This window comes from Scophthalmus maximus, chromosome 18 (genome assembly GCF_022379125.1).
Source record: "Scophthalmus maximus strain ysfricsl-2021 chromosome 18, ASM2237912v1, whole genome shotgun sequence".
In the NCBI taxonomy this organism is placed as follows: Eukaryota; Metazoa; Chordata; class Actinopteri; order Pleuronectiformes; family Scophthalmidae; genus Scophthalmus; species Scophthalmus maximus.
Genome location: NC_061532.1, coordinates 1,548,376 through 1,566,057, shown reverse-complemented (window position 1 = coordinate 1,566,057; position 17,682 = coordinate 1,548,376). Strand labels below are relative to the sequence as shown.

Here is a 17,682-nt window from a genome sequence, read left to right as displayed (position 1 = left end):
ACAACGAACCTTTAAAGCTGCACTAATACATATTTTTACACTGACAATGGATCATATGTGTAATTTGAATGATCACCTGACTTTGCACTCATTTTATCCTCCTTTTGGTTACTGTAAGCTAGCCGAGCCAGACGAGCCAGTTAACGTGGTAAAAAAATACTTGGCAACAAAAGCGGCAGAGGAGACCAAACTAGGTGGCTAGATAGGAAATGATTGCTAATACGTAAGCCAAATGCAGCGTATGGCCCTGTTCTGACCTAGGCTGACATACAGAATTTGTACGTGTTCCAGGCTAGTTCTGACCTGGTCTTGACATCTATCTCTGGTGATTTGATCACAAGTGGACAGTGTGTGTCAGGTCACAGATGGCATCAGAACGGGTCTCGACTGACCACGTAATCATATCTCACTTCTCCACTCTCTATGCAAATACACATGCATGTCATTTATCTTAGCAAAGACCAAATTATGTACTATAGCTCATCATACATCATTTTCAGTTTGTGCATTCCAATATTATTTTAAATTATCTACTTTTTTTCAAATGTGTTGTTTTGGAATGAAACATCAAATTTTCATGAAGGGATTTGATGTGACTCCTGCAAACACCAAGCTTCAAAAGTTTTTGCCTTAAAAAGCGAAGTCGAAAATCATCAAGTGTGTTGTTGTGCAGAACTGACACGGTTTGGATGAAAGTGACTGACCCTTAACATCGACTGTAATAAATCCACCTGGCCGCTGCAGAGAAAGACACAGTGTAGAAGATCGGAGGAGGAGTCACTGAAAAGATATTGCACAGCTGAATCTGAGGCATCACACTCATCTTAGTATCACTGAATGACCCCAAAAGCCTTATGATGATACTTCTGTGACGAGATGCAAATAATGAAAATAATTGTCTTTTTAACAGCAAAGCAGATGACAGCTTTAAGCATCTGTGAAAAAGAATGGAAATCTGGTCACAACAACAGTTTGATAGTAACACAGCATGTCCTGTATTTTCTGCTTTGACTCTTGCATCAACATGTCTAGTTGGGCAATCGGAGTTAAACTAATGACAAAGGTCCAGTTCTTTTCAGCCACAAGATGTCAGTGTTTACCAGTGCTGGCCACACATCTGACAAACACAGCCTCCCCTTCCCCCAACTCCTGCTGCGTCTTACTGGAGCATAGGCGCTTACAGTTACAGTCGAGTCACTGGGTGCGTTCTTTAATACAACCTGCACTGTGACACGTGATCCGGCCGGATCAGCGAGGATAGAGCAAGCTGCGGGGAGTGGAAGGGAAGAGAAGTAGGAGTCAAACCTCATTTTGTGGACTTGAGCTAAATAAACATCTTCCCTATCAAAATCCTTTACTTGAGTAAAAGTAAGAGTAAATATTTATTTTCAGCAAAATTGAGTATTAGAAGTAAAAGTACTGTACAGTGGCCCGTTTACTACAGGAGTATTACTTATGGTGTATCATGATCTCAGTAGCATTTGACTGTAGCTGTGGTGGAGCTACAGTTGCCAAAAATACAACTCTGACTGTAGCTGAGTCCTAAAAACTTTATCTTCTTATTTCTCTTTTCCTCGTTTTAGAACTTCTGAAAAAAGAATTGATTTTAGAAAATACTTGAAACAAATAAATTTTGCATATGAAACAGGCTGGAATATTATTATAGTACCAATGATTGTTTTAACATTTTCAGAAAAAATAAGAGGAAAGGGTTCAATGAAACAGTAAAATGACTTGGTAAGAAGCTTTAAATTTGCATTTTAACATAATGATGCTCCTGTATTACAAATGATAATTAGCTGGTAGACAAGCAGCCAAAGTTCTTATCTAAATGTAGTGGTATTAAAAGTAGGCAACTCGAAATGTAGTGGAGTAGAAGTATATAGTAACATGAAAAGGAACTACTCAAGTAATAGAAACTCCTCAAATTTATTTTGGGATATTTGCCAAATTAGCCATGGTCCAAATTACGTTCCAGACTATTTCTTGGCAGGAAGCAGTGACTTCCTGGAATCCCCTGCTGCTGGCCTGTTTTTACAGGTTATTGTACAGACTAAAAACAACATCTTGTCAGCTCTTGACACCTCGAGACAAAGCCAGGCAAGCTTTCCCCCCCTGTTATCAGTCATTATGCTAAACTAAGCTGGCTGCAGCTGCGTCACATTTAGGATACAGACAAGGAGAGCCATCAATGTTCTAGTCTAACTTTTCCCAAAATCTTAATTTTCTCCTGTAAGTACGCAAATGTACTTAGTTACATTCCACCACTGACTATTTTAAAGGGTCTCTAAAAGATTAATTCAATTTACATTCATATAGATGTTTATAAAACTAGAATAGCATACTTGCTGTAGGAGCAGTGCAGTTACATGACTTCTGGCATGTATTAAAAACACGCACCCACTGTTTTTGAATTTGCCCGAGTCTCTAAGAAACATCTGCTCAGTGCTTTGCCAGAGTGTCAGGGTGGAAGAGGTGACAAAACTCAGTCCACATATTCTCCAGCTCTTTTTTGGGGGGTCAGTGCAGTTCTAGTAGGTAAAACGATAAACAATATTAAAAAAAATTCAGATCACACACACACATGCACACACGCTCACACAGGGCAACAATGATACCAATAAAACCTTAAAAAACAATCTGAAACCAGGCAGTAACAGTCTCAAGAAGCATATGGGGGGGGGGGGGGGTACTGTTAGCTGCCCTGTACATTTATGTGCACGTTCGTGTTCACAAACCTTGATAGTATTTCAGTTCTACAATAATATGCATGTCACAGAAAAAATTACATTAACATTGTTGAGTAAGAAAACACTGTGGAGATGCTGACCACAAACAAAAGGTGTCCAACCTCCAGAACACACACACTGTGGCGGTCAGAGAAAGAGAAGCCCGGCTGTCTGATGATTCTGATCCCTACATGAAGTGGAGTGAATATACAGGACTGTGAGCAGTAAAAAAATCCAAATCTAGATAAAGAGAGGTCTGAATACAGAAACCCTATAATAAGAATATTAAGATAAATTGCGCATTTAATATTTCCCTGCAATAGCATCAGTAAATGAGCTGATTTTTCTCTGTGATGAAACATTGAATCTGTATCTTTTCTCCTTCTAAAGAGGACAGTGTTAGCTCAAACCTTTCTTTTGATTATCCAAGGTAATAGTACACTGAAGATGACAGTAAAGGCATTCTCATACCTGCACAGCTTCCATATGTAACAATATTTAAAATGACATCAACTAACAAGACAAACTTGAAAACTCTAGCAAAAAAGCGAGAAAACAATTCAAATATTAAAAAAAGGTGCCATATAATGTACATATACGTTTGAACACAGCTGCGGTACTTCCTGGTGAGGAGCATTGAGTTTATAAATGCCATGGTTCTGAGTCTGTGTGTGATGCCTTCACATCTATGTTACATTGCTTTCAGTTCTACTACACATGGTTCAGCAGTCTGACGAGGCAGAACTTCTTGCTCCATTTTTTGGTTCCTATGTTTGTTTGCCTTCATGTATCAGTGCCGACAAAGGCAATTAAAGAGGTCAGAGCTGAGGGAGGGTCAAAAAGGAGAATGGCTGACTTGGAATGATGTAATGCACAGAGTGAGGTCCGACCAGGAAGGGGGAGCCGAGGGCATCCCCTGACGTCTGCTGAGGTTGTTGAGGGTTGTCTGAAGGAGGAGGAGCAGACTCCTCTGCTGGTTCAGGAGTGTCCGGGAGCCTCAGTAACCGTGTGTCTGGTGGGTGTACTGGGAGCTCTGCTGGGATGACGAAGAGTATCCCATGGTGCTCTGGGGCTGTGTGGAACCTTGGACATTGCTTTGGTAACCAAGGCGGGAGCCGGAGTGCTGAAGGAGAGGCAGAGGGAAGCGTGGAGAGAAACACAGAAGTGAGCAGCTCAATGCAACTGACATCTTCAAACCAAACATATCACTCTGATTGTGTGTGAGCAGTTCATATAGGTTTTGAGGAGGCTAACACAGAGCAATGCCACCTAATGCAGTGGTTCCCAAACTTGGGGTCGGGGCCCTCAGGGGGTCACGAGACAATGAGTTGGGAGAAACAGATTCTTGGGACAGAGTCAGGCTACATGTTTCCCTCTGTTTCTAGGGGCAGCTGTGGCTCAGGAGGTATAGTCATTCGTCCACATGCCCTTGTGTCCTTGGGCAAGACACTTAACCCTAAATTGCCTCTGACGGCTCTTCCGAAAGTGTATGTTTGTGACAGAAAAATGCGCGGTAAATAGTAGTGCTGTATGAATGTGTGTGAATGGGTGAAATGTGACTTTCCTGCAAAGCGCTTGGAGTGGTCTATATGACTAGAAAAGCGCTATATAAATACAGTCCATTTAGTCTTTAAGCTAAGATAATAACATCCTGGCATAAGCTCCGGGTTTAGTTTAAAAATAAATAGTGGTATCAAGCTTTACATCTTAATCATGACAAAGATTCTCAAAATGTCAAAGTGTTACTTAATGGAGGAAATATTTTTTTTTTACACAAGTACTGTACTTTTTTGTGTCCAGGTCCATTTCATGTCACTAACCTACCCCACTTAAGAGAAAAATACCCTACTGCATTTGAATATTAAAGTCGCAGAATCAACAAAGTGACAGTACATAAATTATTCCAAACTAGTTCTTCCCCGAACAGCTACATCAGCAGCGTCATTCAATTGTCTTTTAGTGCTTTAATTAAATCATTTTTTATGAATTAATACAAAATCTTGTGTGACTCTGCTGGAGTAGACGTGGGTGTTTACATCCCAGCTAAGGGCCAAAAACAGGGTTTGGGTTAGGAAAATCTAATTGTATCATGGTAATTGTAGGTTTGGAGCTTGACCCATGAGTGTGAGGAATGGGCATGTCAGGTCTACCCACAGTCCAGGCCACATGTGCAACATTATATGTATTCAAGAGATTGGTTAGAGAGTAGTGCAGGGTGGGATAGCCTGTAGAGGGGTGGGATGTGCGATCAATGAGGGTAAAAGTAGGACGCTGACAGTGACGCACAGTCAGACAGCTAGCCACCATCCTGGTATGTCAGGCCATTCCACTGGTTTATTTATACATCTGCTGAAGCCTGACAGCCCCAGCTGTCTCATATGCAGCCCCAGCCCCTGCTATATACACTCAATCTGCAGTTTATTAGGGACACATAGCTAAAACTACTGCAGTTACAATGACTGTAAAGTTTAATCAGCACCAGTTTCAACACATGAGACTATCTGAAAAGACTCTACAAGAGTCTTTTAAGATAGGGATAGGTGTTCTCCGTAACCTGCCATATAACTTAACATAACTTCCATGTTATAATATAACTTCCATGTTATAACATAACTTCCATGTTACGGTTACTGCCTGTGGCCAGGGGTCAAACCAGTCACCTCTATCACGCTGCACTGCTCTGTGCAGTGCTCACTGGCACATGCTTTCCCTGTCAGTGCCCTCATTTCATCACACTCTCCCCCTCTCACAAAAGTCCCTCCTCTTTAACCACATGATAAAACTCGAGCTGAAGATAAAACTGTCAGGAGGACAATGTGGAATGTACAGTTCTTATCAGTCAGCAGCAGCCAGCAGCCAGCAGGCCACACACACACACACACACACACAACACACACACACACACACACACACACACACACACACACACACACACACACACACACACACACACACACACACACACACACAACACACACACGCACGCACACAAAAACACACACACACACACACACACACACACACACACACACACACTGCTGACATTCCTTAACATTTGTCAACATCTAAAGAAATGTCCATCATCTGTACTTCCTCCAATCACAGGCAGAGGGGCACTGGCCCCAGCTGAAATCTGATTGGCCACAGGTCCCATGTCCTGACACTAGTCTGCTGACTCTTTACAGATGTGTAGATGACACCAACTCTGGCACTTCAGTGTTTTATCAGTTTTTTATGCTAAATTTTTATGCCCCTTTAGGATAAAGGGTTGGTGTTTTGTATTAATAGAGTTACAAATAAACATAAAATTGTTAAAACGTTTAGTTTCCTAAGATTTTTTGAAGTACGAAAAGTACTTGAACAAGGAACAATTTGCCAAATGATCCTCAGCCTTTGCCTCCACTTCCATTTGTTGAGGAGAAACTTTTAGAAAAAGCTTTAATGGAGTCAGGACACTATTACAGGGAAGTAAAAATGTATCTTGAAAGCTGGCATAGCTCAGTGTTTTATACTACTGACTTTGGCATGGAAGCCTCAGGGGGTTTGATTCCCGGTCTGGCTAAAATCCAGTGTGGGCCCTATAGGCAAGGCCCATAATGCTACTTGTCTACTTCTGATATGACTGAAAGCAGTTTGTGTCAGCTAAATCAATGTAATGTCATGTCATGTATCGAAACTAAATGATAACTGGTATATTTTCTGATATATGTATAATTTTTTCGAGATTCATTATACACTCAGTGAGCACTTTAGCAATGCCAAAAAATATAGTCCTTTGCTCTCACACTGCCCAAACATATACAAAATGAATGTATCTTTTTTCCCAATTTTTAAGCAGTAGCACATTGATATTTGAACAAAGGCTCATGTTTAGTGTTAGTTTGCTGCAGGGTTTCTATTTACTTCTTCTCACAACATGAGTTTTCTCAGGGGCATCTGAACATTAGAGACAGTAGAGAAAACAGACAAATAATATAGATAAAATCATAATTGGGAATGTCTGGTCTTTGGTCGATCCAGTGAATTTAATTAATGCAAATTAAAAGCACTTCATCAAATTGATTGAATGATCCTGTATATAAGGTTCTGTTTTAAAAATGTGCGTTGCTGAGTCATATGCAATATTACCTACAATGTTACATACCATCATCGCTACCTTGGTATTTACATTCTATACAGCGAACTATTGGTTAGCCCCTCTCCTAGTACTTTTTCACTTCCCTACCCTGACTGAACCCATTTCTACTGAAAATGTAAACCTTGAAAATGGCTTGTAAATATTAAAGTTACAGCTGAGCCAAAAAAAAGTTTTAGCAATTTCTCAAAACATTGTCACTGTCATTTTTAGCAAACACTCCTCAAACAGCAAGAAATTGATTTGGGGATTATTTGAAAAGGTGGATTAATTCACATTAGTTGCTCCAGTGACAGTGTAGAGGCTGAGAAAGGAGCTCTGTTGTACAAAAAATATATGTGTATAAGATAAATCTGGCTTTGGATCAACATGGGATTCGATGACACTAAGAAAAACATAGCGTGTCACAAGCCAACAACTTCATCCTGCTTCAACCTGCCAGTGTAGAAATCCCACAGACCTGGTACTCTGACTGTAGCACCCCTGTGCCTGAGGAGGCCCCAGAGGGCCCGATCCGAGGTTTCTTGTTGGGCGGCCCCTGGTCCTGGCCATGTTGTAATCCCCCACCGGCAGTGGCCCCTGTGGCTCCGGCAGTGCCGTTTGTTTGGGCAGAGCTCTGCTGGGAGGGTGCCTGCTGGGCTGTGGTCTGCTGCTGGTTCTGGGTCTGATTCTGGCCTGTAGTCTGCTGGTGCTGCTGGGTCTGGTTCTGCAGACAGGAACCAGCAGAGGGTTAACATAAGTGAACAAGAGTCCAGCTGTAGGGAGTGGTGGAGAGGTAGTCTGATTAGAAACAAAAAATAAGCGTGTGTGAAGTCATTTTGGTTACTTGCTTGAAAGTACATCAGGAAGCTAATAAATGAATGCATGCATGTGATTGACACAGAACACAGTCTTGCTAATTGTGTCACTCTATTCCTCTGATTGACAAAGTTAAAATACTTCAAAAAGGTTTTTGCAATTGACACATTTGTATAATAAACACTTTGGGTTCCGGTGAGTAACACTGAATGTAATCATAACTTTTGTTAAGTTGTTTAAAAGGATACTACCTCCCTAGGGTCCCTTTAAGTAGAAGGCATTTTAAATTACTGAATGAAAAAACATGGTAAATAGGGTTCAGTATTTGGCAGCAACTTATGTACAATCGCCCCACAGCAGACTATTTATATAGTTTAATCATGCTCAAAGACCTATAAATATTCTGCTACTACTTGACAAAAGGATGTGTGGGGAGCACACCCTGAGAAGAGATTACTTTATTTTTTATTTTTAAAAAGGTGTTAAAGCTCAATATAATGAATTGGAAAGAGAAGAGATAGTTGAAAGTGCTTAGTGTTGTTTTCTATGTTCTACTTTCACTCGAGCGTGTAGTGTAGCAGAGGCTTTGTTTTTATCATCGAGTAAGGAACACTAGGAAAATAAGTTATATTCTGTTTCATTGTTTGAATCCTGTGTTTTGTTTCCATTTCATGTTTGTCTCATTTTGTATGTTGGGTTTCTGCATGTCCATGTTAGACTGAATTTGTGTCTTTTTTGGGAACACCCAGGGTTGCATCGTGCTTTATGTAAATGCTAAATGGACTGCATTTATCTGTATTTAACCCTTTTCTTGTCTTATTCACCACCCAAAGTGCCTTACAGTAGAAGTCAAGTTCACTCATTCACACACACACATTCATAAAACTCTTCTATATGCAAAACTTTTTCTATCACTCATCATTCATACAGCCATTAGGGGCAATTGAGGGTTAAGTGTTTTGACCAAGGACACTTCAGTTCGTGGACTGGATGAGCCTCTCTACCTCCTGAGCTACAGCCATCCACAGTCCATTATGTGGTGACTCGGGTGTGAAGCAACACACTCAGATCACATGATGTTTTCTAGATAGTAGCTGCTAATGTGATGGAGGAGGTAAGCAGGCGTCTATCTCTGTCCCTGTGCTCTCCTTCCTTTCAGATTGCAAGAGAGATGTGCTTTTTAAAACCATGCAGCTACTACCCACTTTGGTAAGGGGCTTTTTCTAGCGTGTCATTCTCAGCCTCTCATGGTGCAACCATGAGATGCAACAGGCCCAATATACAGAGGTCAGCCTTGTGCTGCACTTTGTTTCTGCATGTACAGTGTGACCCTGCCTCTGGCAAACTCAAAGCTAAATCCTTTTTTTACAATGTAAAAAAAGCTGAAAGGACAGGGAAGAGACAGAGAGGAGAGATTCTAATGGGTTGCGAACTTCATGTAGAGGCATAACAGTTTTCCACAACGAAACAAAACCCTTTATGAGTGGAATGTAAAAACTGTCACAGAGTCACCTTAAAACCCAGAGCCACTTCAAAGCAGACAAGCTGCAACTGGTGAGCCTGACAAATGAAAGAAAACGACCAACACCTGAAACGTCACGTTTGACAGCTGGGACTGACTCGCAATTGTTCGAGCATTTGTATTGGCGGGACTTCTTTCACTACTGTCCATCACAGGGCTGATATTTATATGATTTATACAACAGTGTATAGTTCATTTCTTCAAATGTCACTACCTAAAAAATGACCTGTTTGGTCACTCTAAGTTGAAGTTTTTAGCACATTGAACTTGTAATAAAACGATGGCTACCACATTAAAGAGCCAAGTCTCAGCTTTAGACACTCCAACTCTTCTGAAAAGCTTTGGTTGCTTTGCCTACAGAAAAATTCTGCTTTATATTATATTTTGAGCTCCATTCATTGTTTCTGTCAGCAGTGAAATCATCAATAAATGACAGTTTCAGTTCTACTGGAACCAGAAGACAGGCAGCACCACGTTTGACAGACAAGGTGGTGGCTGTGGCTCACAGCTGTTCCTTCTTTCCCCATCACTTTGACAGTTTGATTTTTATGTTGCATCAGTTCATACAACTTTGTCCCAGGACTCAATTGTTTTCTTTTTGTGTGTTTCTGTGACCTGCAGTCTGATCTTTCTGTTTGAATCCTCAGTGCTTATGTTTTATATGTATGTGTATGCTTAGGGAACATATAAGTCGACATCCTGACGAGCAATCTCGATTTGCTATGCAGTCATACATTTTGCATCACTGCCTGTGACAGTCCAGATTAATTATTTCCACAGTTTTGATCATCTGTGCAGCCTCTTTCTTTGGAAGACTAACTCCACAAATAGGTAGAGTGGGACAGCTTAGGAATACTGAACCTATGCTTGTACCAGCTTAGATTTTGCCTATGCAACATGGAACAGTGACCTCTCCCTCCAGAGCCCTTGGTTCAGTGTTGAAGCACATCCTTGTCCCTCTCTTTCCTTTGTTGCCTGTCTTTCTGCCGCTCTGCCCCAGAGTGTGCAGTCTCATCTCTTGCATGCAACATGCAAAAGTCTTGTGCTCTTCGCAGGACCAAAATTAGCACCTACCACTCGCCAAAGAGTAAAAATATACAATGGGGAATAAAATGAATGATGTCAGTCACAACTCACAGGTAAATATTAGCCTACGACTACTTCCATCACTTCAGCACATACCACGTAAGACTACCAATGCAGTCCACCATTGCAATAGCATGACACGCTGGTGTCATTTTTTATTCCTGTGACACTGCAAACGAGCTACACTGAGTCTGCAAGTGTGTTGCAGCACATCACCCTATTAGTGTTTCCGCTGGTAACGTTGCTCTTTGGCAGCCAAACATAGCTTAAAATACCAATCCAACCAATGAATCATCTCCACGCCATGGTGACCCACCCAGACAGGCATTGACTTAGGTGGAGGGCAAAGAGGCATCTCTCTCCTGGCTCTCTTAGGTCCAAGCTGGGTTAGCTTAACTCTTATCCCGGCTTTCCTCCCTTTCAGTAACTATACTGCAACCTGAGCTGATCTACACACGTTTGGCAGATTAAAGTAACATGACTAGCACTAATGGAATACACACCTCTCTTTGGCTGCAACAGCGTGCTGGTACTGTACTTCTCTCACTCTCTCAATAAAGCTGCTCGGTTATGACTAATGTGAGTATTGCATTTGTATAATTATCTGTATTATTGTATAACCACAAAGAAGATTTTTTTTTTTTCTATTTTGATTATTCATAATTAAATTGAGATACTGTGATTATTTTCTGCCATGTCAATTATCTCAAAACAAATATGTATTCTAACAAAGTCAACAAAGCAAAGTGGAAGTGGACTGACAGTATAAAATCTAAAGGCCTTATGGAATTGTCTGTCCCACTGGCCATTCCACAGAACTATTTTCTTGCTGTGACTTGTCCTGACAGACATTGACGGTGGATAATTACCTTCTCAGTTTTCTCCTCTGGCTCATCTTCATTGAGAAACTCTCGTTTAGGGTAGGGTATCTGACACCCAGCAAACACACTATAGACAGCAAGACAGAAATCAGTGATTCAAATATCTCTCAACAATCATACTGTAAAACTAAGACCATAAAGGCAGCTTAATATTGAAGTGAGTGAATCCCTGCGGGCCTGTATTACTTTTGCTGAATCAAGAAAAAGGAAATCTTCCTCAAAGAGTACTAAGGCTCACTCAGTGGTTGGTAATGGGTCCTCCAGGAAGTACGGGTCCTGCAGTGCCTGCTCTGACGTTATTCTTTTGGTGGGGTCCATGGTGAGGAGCTTCTGGAGCTGAGGACGGAGAAGACAACACACAATCTTACAATATTTTTGGACAAAGAAAGTATTAGCACAGTGACATATGAATATATATATAAAATATAAATTGTATTAGAACTGCAATAATAACAGTGAGGTTACAATGCTGACTCTCAGTTTTAGGCTTTTTAAGGGATTGTCAACAGTGTAAGACTCACAGTCTTGGTAATTAATGAGAAACATTGCAGTGACATCATGAAGAAATTACATCATGCATAGTTCCATGTACAACACCATGTAGTGTAGTAATGCATTAACTTGGTGTAACCAATAAGATTAGATATCTACACTTTATTCAGATTAAGCAATCGTTTGTCATCATATTTGTGTCTCTGTGCAAATCAACGAATTTATAGATCAATATCCAAGGACATCATGATATGTCACATTTAAAACACAATAACACAGCTTTACGAGTGGCTACCATCTTTTTCTATTCTTCCTCTTCTACCTTTTGGACCCCTATGTAAACAAGAGGAAGATGTGATGGGAGCTGGATCTGGATACAAGAGACATTTTAATGCCTGTAAATGGAGTCTAAGGACCAAATATGACCCGAGTCATGTGTAGAAGTGTTTCAATTATTAGCAACACTTCTGGTCAAACGAATAGATGAATTTGGAAACATTTACATAGTCCAAATGCAGAGTACATGGAGGTTTCAGATGAGATATTTTAGTTCAACAAGGTCAATTGCCTCAAGCTGTAACACCAAAGTCCTCTGTGACTGTGGGGAAATCTATGCTCACTATAGTCACATCTTCTGGTCCTGTCCTCTTTTGTAAAAATACTGGGAATATATTTGTACAGAAATTATATGAATGTATTTATTGAATTATCCAGGATTACTGCTGTTAAACTTGTGCCAAAAACTGGCTTCAGAAAACTAAGCCTTTGTGCGCAAAGATGGATGGCCCTTATAGAACAAATAAAGCAAAAAAAAAAGGCTACAGTATCTGAATGGAAAATCTTAGATTCTGGTCCTACACAGTATACTATATGGTATACACCGATAACTATCACACACTGCTGTGCTGCGTTTACAATGTGTCCACATGTTTGCAATACATAGATTCAAAAACTACACATTGGTTCATTTTTGTACATTTTCAGACATTTTATGACTTACTCTTTGCAAATGCTGTACTCTATGGAAAGAAAATAGTGACACATTTGTTTCACATGATCTGGTCGTGAAAAATAAGAGTTGCAACTGTTTTACAAATGCATACATCAGAAATTGAATATATATTAATATTTTACATTAAAATTTAAACATCAACTTCATAGATGTAATAATGTTCGCTTTTAAATAGCTTCCTGTGTGTACAAACATCTGAAAATATTGATCTTATACGTGCGTGTGGACTTTAGAGACTCTTTTTCCTCAGTCTGCTCCACAAAAATTCACATATGTAGGCTGCATTTAGTGCGGGTGGAAAACTGGTAAATCCGGGCTCTCAGCAAACTTGTGTGTAATTTCAAAGTGGACAGACGTTTTTCGAAATAGACAGAAAAGCTTGTCACCCCTTGATTAGAATGCATACAATATAAAATAAATGTAAATATAGTAAATGTACGCATTTGTGTACATACCAACAGGAAAACTTTGCTGTCTGGTTTGACTTTATGCTTCTCCATGTATTTGATTAAGCTGCTGTTTGCGTACCTGTTGGGTAAGAAAACACAGCAACACACTTAAAAGGGTAGTGTGACTGTTTTTGTTTGTGGGTCTATTTGTTTATTGGTCTATTGCTGCTTCTGATGATGATGATCAGATCATCACAGCATGTCCTTACGTTGTCCTCCTGAAATCCTTTTGCAGAGTGGGGTACTCTGGCATCTTCCTAATGTCCTCCCAGTCCTTATCTGTGAAACACGGAGGCACAACCAAGCTTATGGTTTTACATATACAACAATTTATACAGTATATTTACAGTGGCTTCATAACATATTAAGACCCTTCAATTTCAGCACACTTGATTGTGATATAGATTAACTTGCAAATAGATAAAAATGCATTTTTTTATCTCACTTATCAATTATCTGTAATGTTGGTTTGGATTTTGCTTTAGCATAATGAGCTATGTTCTATTCTAATTAATTATCTGTCCAACTTCAATTTTAAATGAAACATTCGATAATTATACAATTTGTAATTTGAAAACCCAGCTAAAACAGTAGGCTATCACAGGCTGTGGCCTGTGGCCATGTCTGTTTTCAGACTGAGCTGTGAGCATTGTGTGCAGACCTGCAGGGAAACCCATGACGCTGAATATCCTGTCCAGCTGGTCATGATGGAAGGGGTTACTAGTCTTGATGTCTTCTTGGCGACAGTGAAAGATGGGCTCCGACGTTAGCAGCTCCGCAAAGATGCAGCCAATTGCCCAAATGTCTGAGGCATTCACAAACACACACAAACACACACAAACACACGCACAGACGCCACTTAGTCTGAGTGTTCTTGAGGTACATTAGCTCCAGCACATTAGTCTTCCTGGCGTAAACGAAAGCTGTGTTTTATTTTAAACTGAGAGAAGCTCAGTTCTGGAAAGATTTGCTAACATGCATTGGTCAAAACACTGAAGTCACATTGTCAGAACTCCTCACACTATGTGGACCAAACTGCTCTTTTGGGGTTTTCATTTGTCATTGCTTTCATAACACATTTTGCAAAAACCATCAACTCTTTTCTCATTCATACTCCACCAACTGCAAAAAACTATATATTTGCACATTTTTCAAATGCTAAAACACTGATTTAGAAATATTTTTTTATAGCACATTTAAAACAGAATGATAGAAAATGTCATGCATCTGTGCAGGAACACATCAAATATATATAGAAAATCTTTACATATCTATTTACAATAAAATGAAATAATAAGGAATTTCAAACATAGTTGATTGCAATTTTTACCTGAAGCCTACCAATGTGTTTTTAGTCTTGTTACCAAACACAAGGGGACGACTTCAGAAAGATTCTGTTTGGAAATCATGGAGAACAGTTTGGTGGGTAAAGAAGAGTGCCAGGGAGAGGGAGGATGTGTGGAGGACAAAGGAGAGGAAGACCAAGAACGGTAGTATTGATGAGAACTTGTTGCGAAATGCAGGAGAGAGGGATGACTAGAACTCTTACAGTCTTTCTTATTCTATAATATAATACTGATTTATATGAAAATCATTAAAAGTTCGAAGGTAAAAGTTCATCATTTACAGTATGTGATTCTCCCTGTTAGTGTTGTTTAAGTCAGTGTGCTGTGACCGACAGTGTTTTGCTTTTTGAGTGGGAGTTGTTGTCAGAGTTCTGGTCGAACAAGTTCATTTTGAGACATGTAGACATGTGTTTTGAGTGAGTTTTGGAGGTTGGTGATGCAGACTATATGAAGAGTGCCTTCAGTATTGACCAATGCTTGTTAGTGAATGTAAATATACCTGTTATTTTTCACCCTACTACTGCAATATCTGACTGAATTTGAGCTTTTTCTTCCACTTTCTGCTGCAAAGTAAAGTAAAGTAAAAAGAAAAAAATTAAAAAACATCTGACAATTAGGTTTGCTGAGATTATTTGGAATAAAATGACGAACCGGAATTAGACTAGATGTCAACTTACTTCACCAAAGATGGTTCACAGATTCCCAACTGTCTGTTTTACATTTTGGGAAATATTTAGATGAGAAGATTAATATGACTCTTAAATGTACATCCACATATTGTGTTATCTTAAGACAGAGGCAGGCTGGCTGCTCTCCTTGTTTCCAGTTATTGTTCTAGGCAAACCAGCTGCTGGCTATAGACTTATATTTAACGAAAAGATAGGAGAAACATACCCGCAATTCATTCTAGAAAGCAAATAAATGTTAAACGGTTCCTCTAAAAACAAGGAGAGTTTTTATTAATTTCGGCAAACATAAATGCCGATATGTATGACAAAGGCTGATATGGGCCAATGTAATCGGCCAACTGATATATTGGGCTTTAGTTTTTATTTCCTATTCTTCTTTTTTTTTTAATACCTCACACACTTTTATAGAACCATAAACTCAGTAGAGGCCTCATGTTCCAGGAATGATAAATATAGGCCTGGTAAGTCAGCAACATGCATTCCTTCTCACATTGGGAGACCCTAGACTCTGGGACATGTTAAAAGACTGATTATACCTGCTACTGGACTTGACCCAAAAATGTCAACCTTCACAAACAATCGCATCTGCCTCATTTGAGATTCAGAGATCTAAGAGGTGTGGAATTTTGTCTATCCTCCCCTGAGAAACTGTTCAGACGAGTCTTCTCAGGCACCAAACAAGGTCAACCGGTCTGTGCCAAGCCACAACAGTCATCAAGCAGCTGAAGTCTCTCTCGAGGTGTCATAGCCGCGGGGAGATGACAACATTACCCTGAACTAAATACACCACAGAGACCGGGAACCGGCAGATTGTCTTGGGGCGCCATACACTGATCACCTTGTTGATCTGTGTAAACAAACCAGAAATCTCCTTGATATATATTGAGCTCTTATAATAAATGCTTCTGCTTAAGACATCCACGGTTTCTGTCTCCCTGAATCAGCATCCACTCCTTCAATTATTCCTTTTCACTAAGTATCCAGTTGATGTAGAGAGTTGTGTGTTCATGGCTACTTTCAACACACAAACAGAAAGGCATTCTTTGCATTCATGACCCTGTACTCACCAATTGCTTTTGTATAGTGCCGGGCCCCCAGCAGAAGCTCAGGGGCCCTGTACCAGAACGTAACCACCACTGGATCGAGGTCCGCCAGCGGCTTAAGCGGAGAATTGAATAGTCTGGCGAAACCCATATCAGCTGTTGGAGGTGGGAAGAGAAGCTTAATGTAGTTAGCAAATAAACACTAGGTCCACACAATTATATACATGTACATCAGTAAAGATTTAAAAAATCTGACGTGTGATTCTAGTCTTCTCTTAATTCTTTTTAGCAGTGTAATAAACACAAGTTTATGTAAATAATTGTATTTTTTCAGTCGTTAAATAGCTTGGATTATTAAAATTTAGTTAGAAGCTTCATAAATGTTGGTCCCATCTCGCTGAGAAGTAACTGTGAACTTTGTGACTGTGTAACTGTGAGCTGGAGCAGAGATGTGCGGTAATAGTCACTCAGTCCAGAGAAATACTCAGCAGCACCAGTTGCAGAGGGTCTAGTTACACTAAAACAACCTAATACTATTACTTGGTGCACAAAGTTTAAAAATAGACTGCAGCACTGCAGCATTTACCCTTCATCAGTCTCCTGGCCAGCTCGCTTATGCAACAGCACTGATCTGAGCTCCCTGTCGACCTCTCAGGCAGAAGGTTAAGAGCTGCTGCTGTCATACACTCAAACAAGTCAACAGCTCATTGATCTACTGCCATGGTGATAATAGCATCTGTAAAATCTACAAATCAGAATCAGTCGAGGCCTTTTCAGAATTTCTTTTTTCCAATCCAGCTTACCGATCTTAACTCTTCCTCGTTCAAGACCTTCCCCCATCACCAGGATGTTGGCTGGTTTCTGGAAGAGACAGAGACAGAGAAATATTAGACACTGTGTAATAAACATTAAGCGCTCACTTTAATTTTGAATGTACAAACTTCCACTATAACGGTCACATGGGACAATGATTTTAACCAAACACCAGAACTCATAAGTGAGTATTTTTTCTCAAATATTTGACATGTACTGTATGTGTTCAGTGGCCTATACTGGCTGCCCTTTAGGCTATTGAATTGCACAACAACAAATCAGCGTCATTCAGCCATTTTGTGAAAGTGAATAAAACTCTCATGGAATCTGCAGCATTGTTTTTATCAACTTGGGGATGAAGTTGTTCTGAAAGGTGACAAAGTGAAACGGAAAATTTAACCAAATACAAACTCATTTTGCCTTGTAGAGAGTTTGCAGTTAGGTGCTGGGCAGGAGCATATACAGGATGTAACAGAGCATTTTGGATGAAAAGTTGAAAACTGCTGCTGCTTATAATTAGGTTGATGAAAGCAGAGTTAGGCCGTAAGATAAAGTGCAACTCTCCAAATAAGGCTTAGGGGAACAGCAGAGGTGGATGATCATGACACATTTCATAATACACATAGGCGGCGCAACGACCGCTGCCAGCAGCACTTTCTGACCTGGACCTTTGCTAAGTGCTTCTCT

General features: G+C 40.0%; 1 protein-coding gene across 3 annotated transcripts in view; it reads right to left on the bottom strand.

The window, feature by feature from the left end:
* Window positions 1–971: 971 nt before the first annotated feature.
* The window catches only part of cdk19 (cyclin-dependent kinase 19), a 55,410-nt gene continuing 38,699 nt past the window's right edge, over window positions 972–17,682 (bottom strand). Inside the window, exons 5-14 of one of the 3 annotated variants that reach the window (XM_047328495.1) lie at window positions 16,986–17,043; window positions 16,769–16,822; window positions 16,207–16,338; window positions 13,766–13,909; window positions 13,314–13,383; window positions 13,111–13,183; window positions 11,390–11,487; window positions 11,140–11,218; window positions 7,325–7,570; window positions 3,581–3,852 (exon numbers count right to left, since the gene is read on the bottom strand). In XM_047328495.1, the coding sequence (XP_047184451.1) occupies window positions 3,727–3,852; window positions 7,325–7,570; window positions 11,140–11,218; window positions 11,390–11,487; window positions 13,111–13,183; window positions 13,314–13,383; window positions 13,766–13,909; window positions 16,207–16,338; window positions 16,769–16,822; window positions 16,986–17,043 (1,080 nt within the window). In that variant the 3' untranslated portion in view covers window positions 3,581–3,726. Of the gene's footprint in view, window positions 3,853–7,324; window positions 7,620–11,139; window positions 11,219–11,389; window positions 11,488–13,110; window positions 13,184–13,313; window positions 13,384–13,765; window positions 13,910–16,206; window positions 16,339–16,768; window positions 16,823–16,985; window positions 17,044–17,682 lie in introns of all 3 variants that reach the window. The other 2 variants (XM_035617126.2, XM_035617128.1) reach the window with 2 other exon arrangements.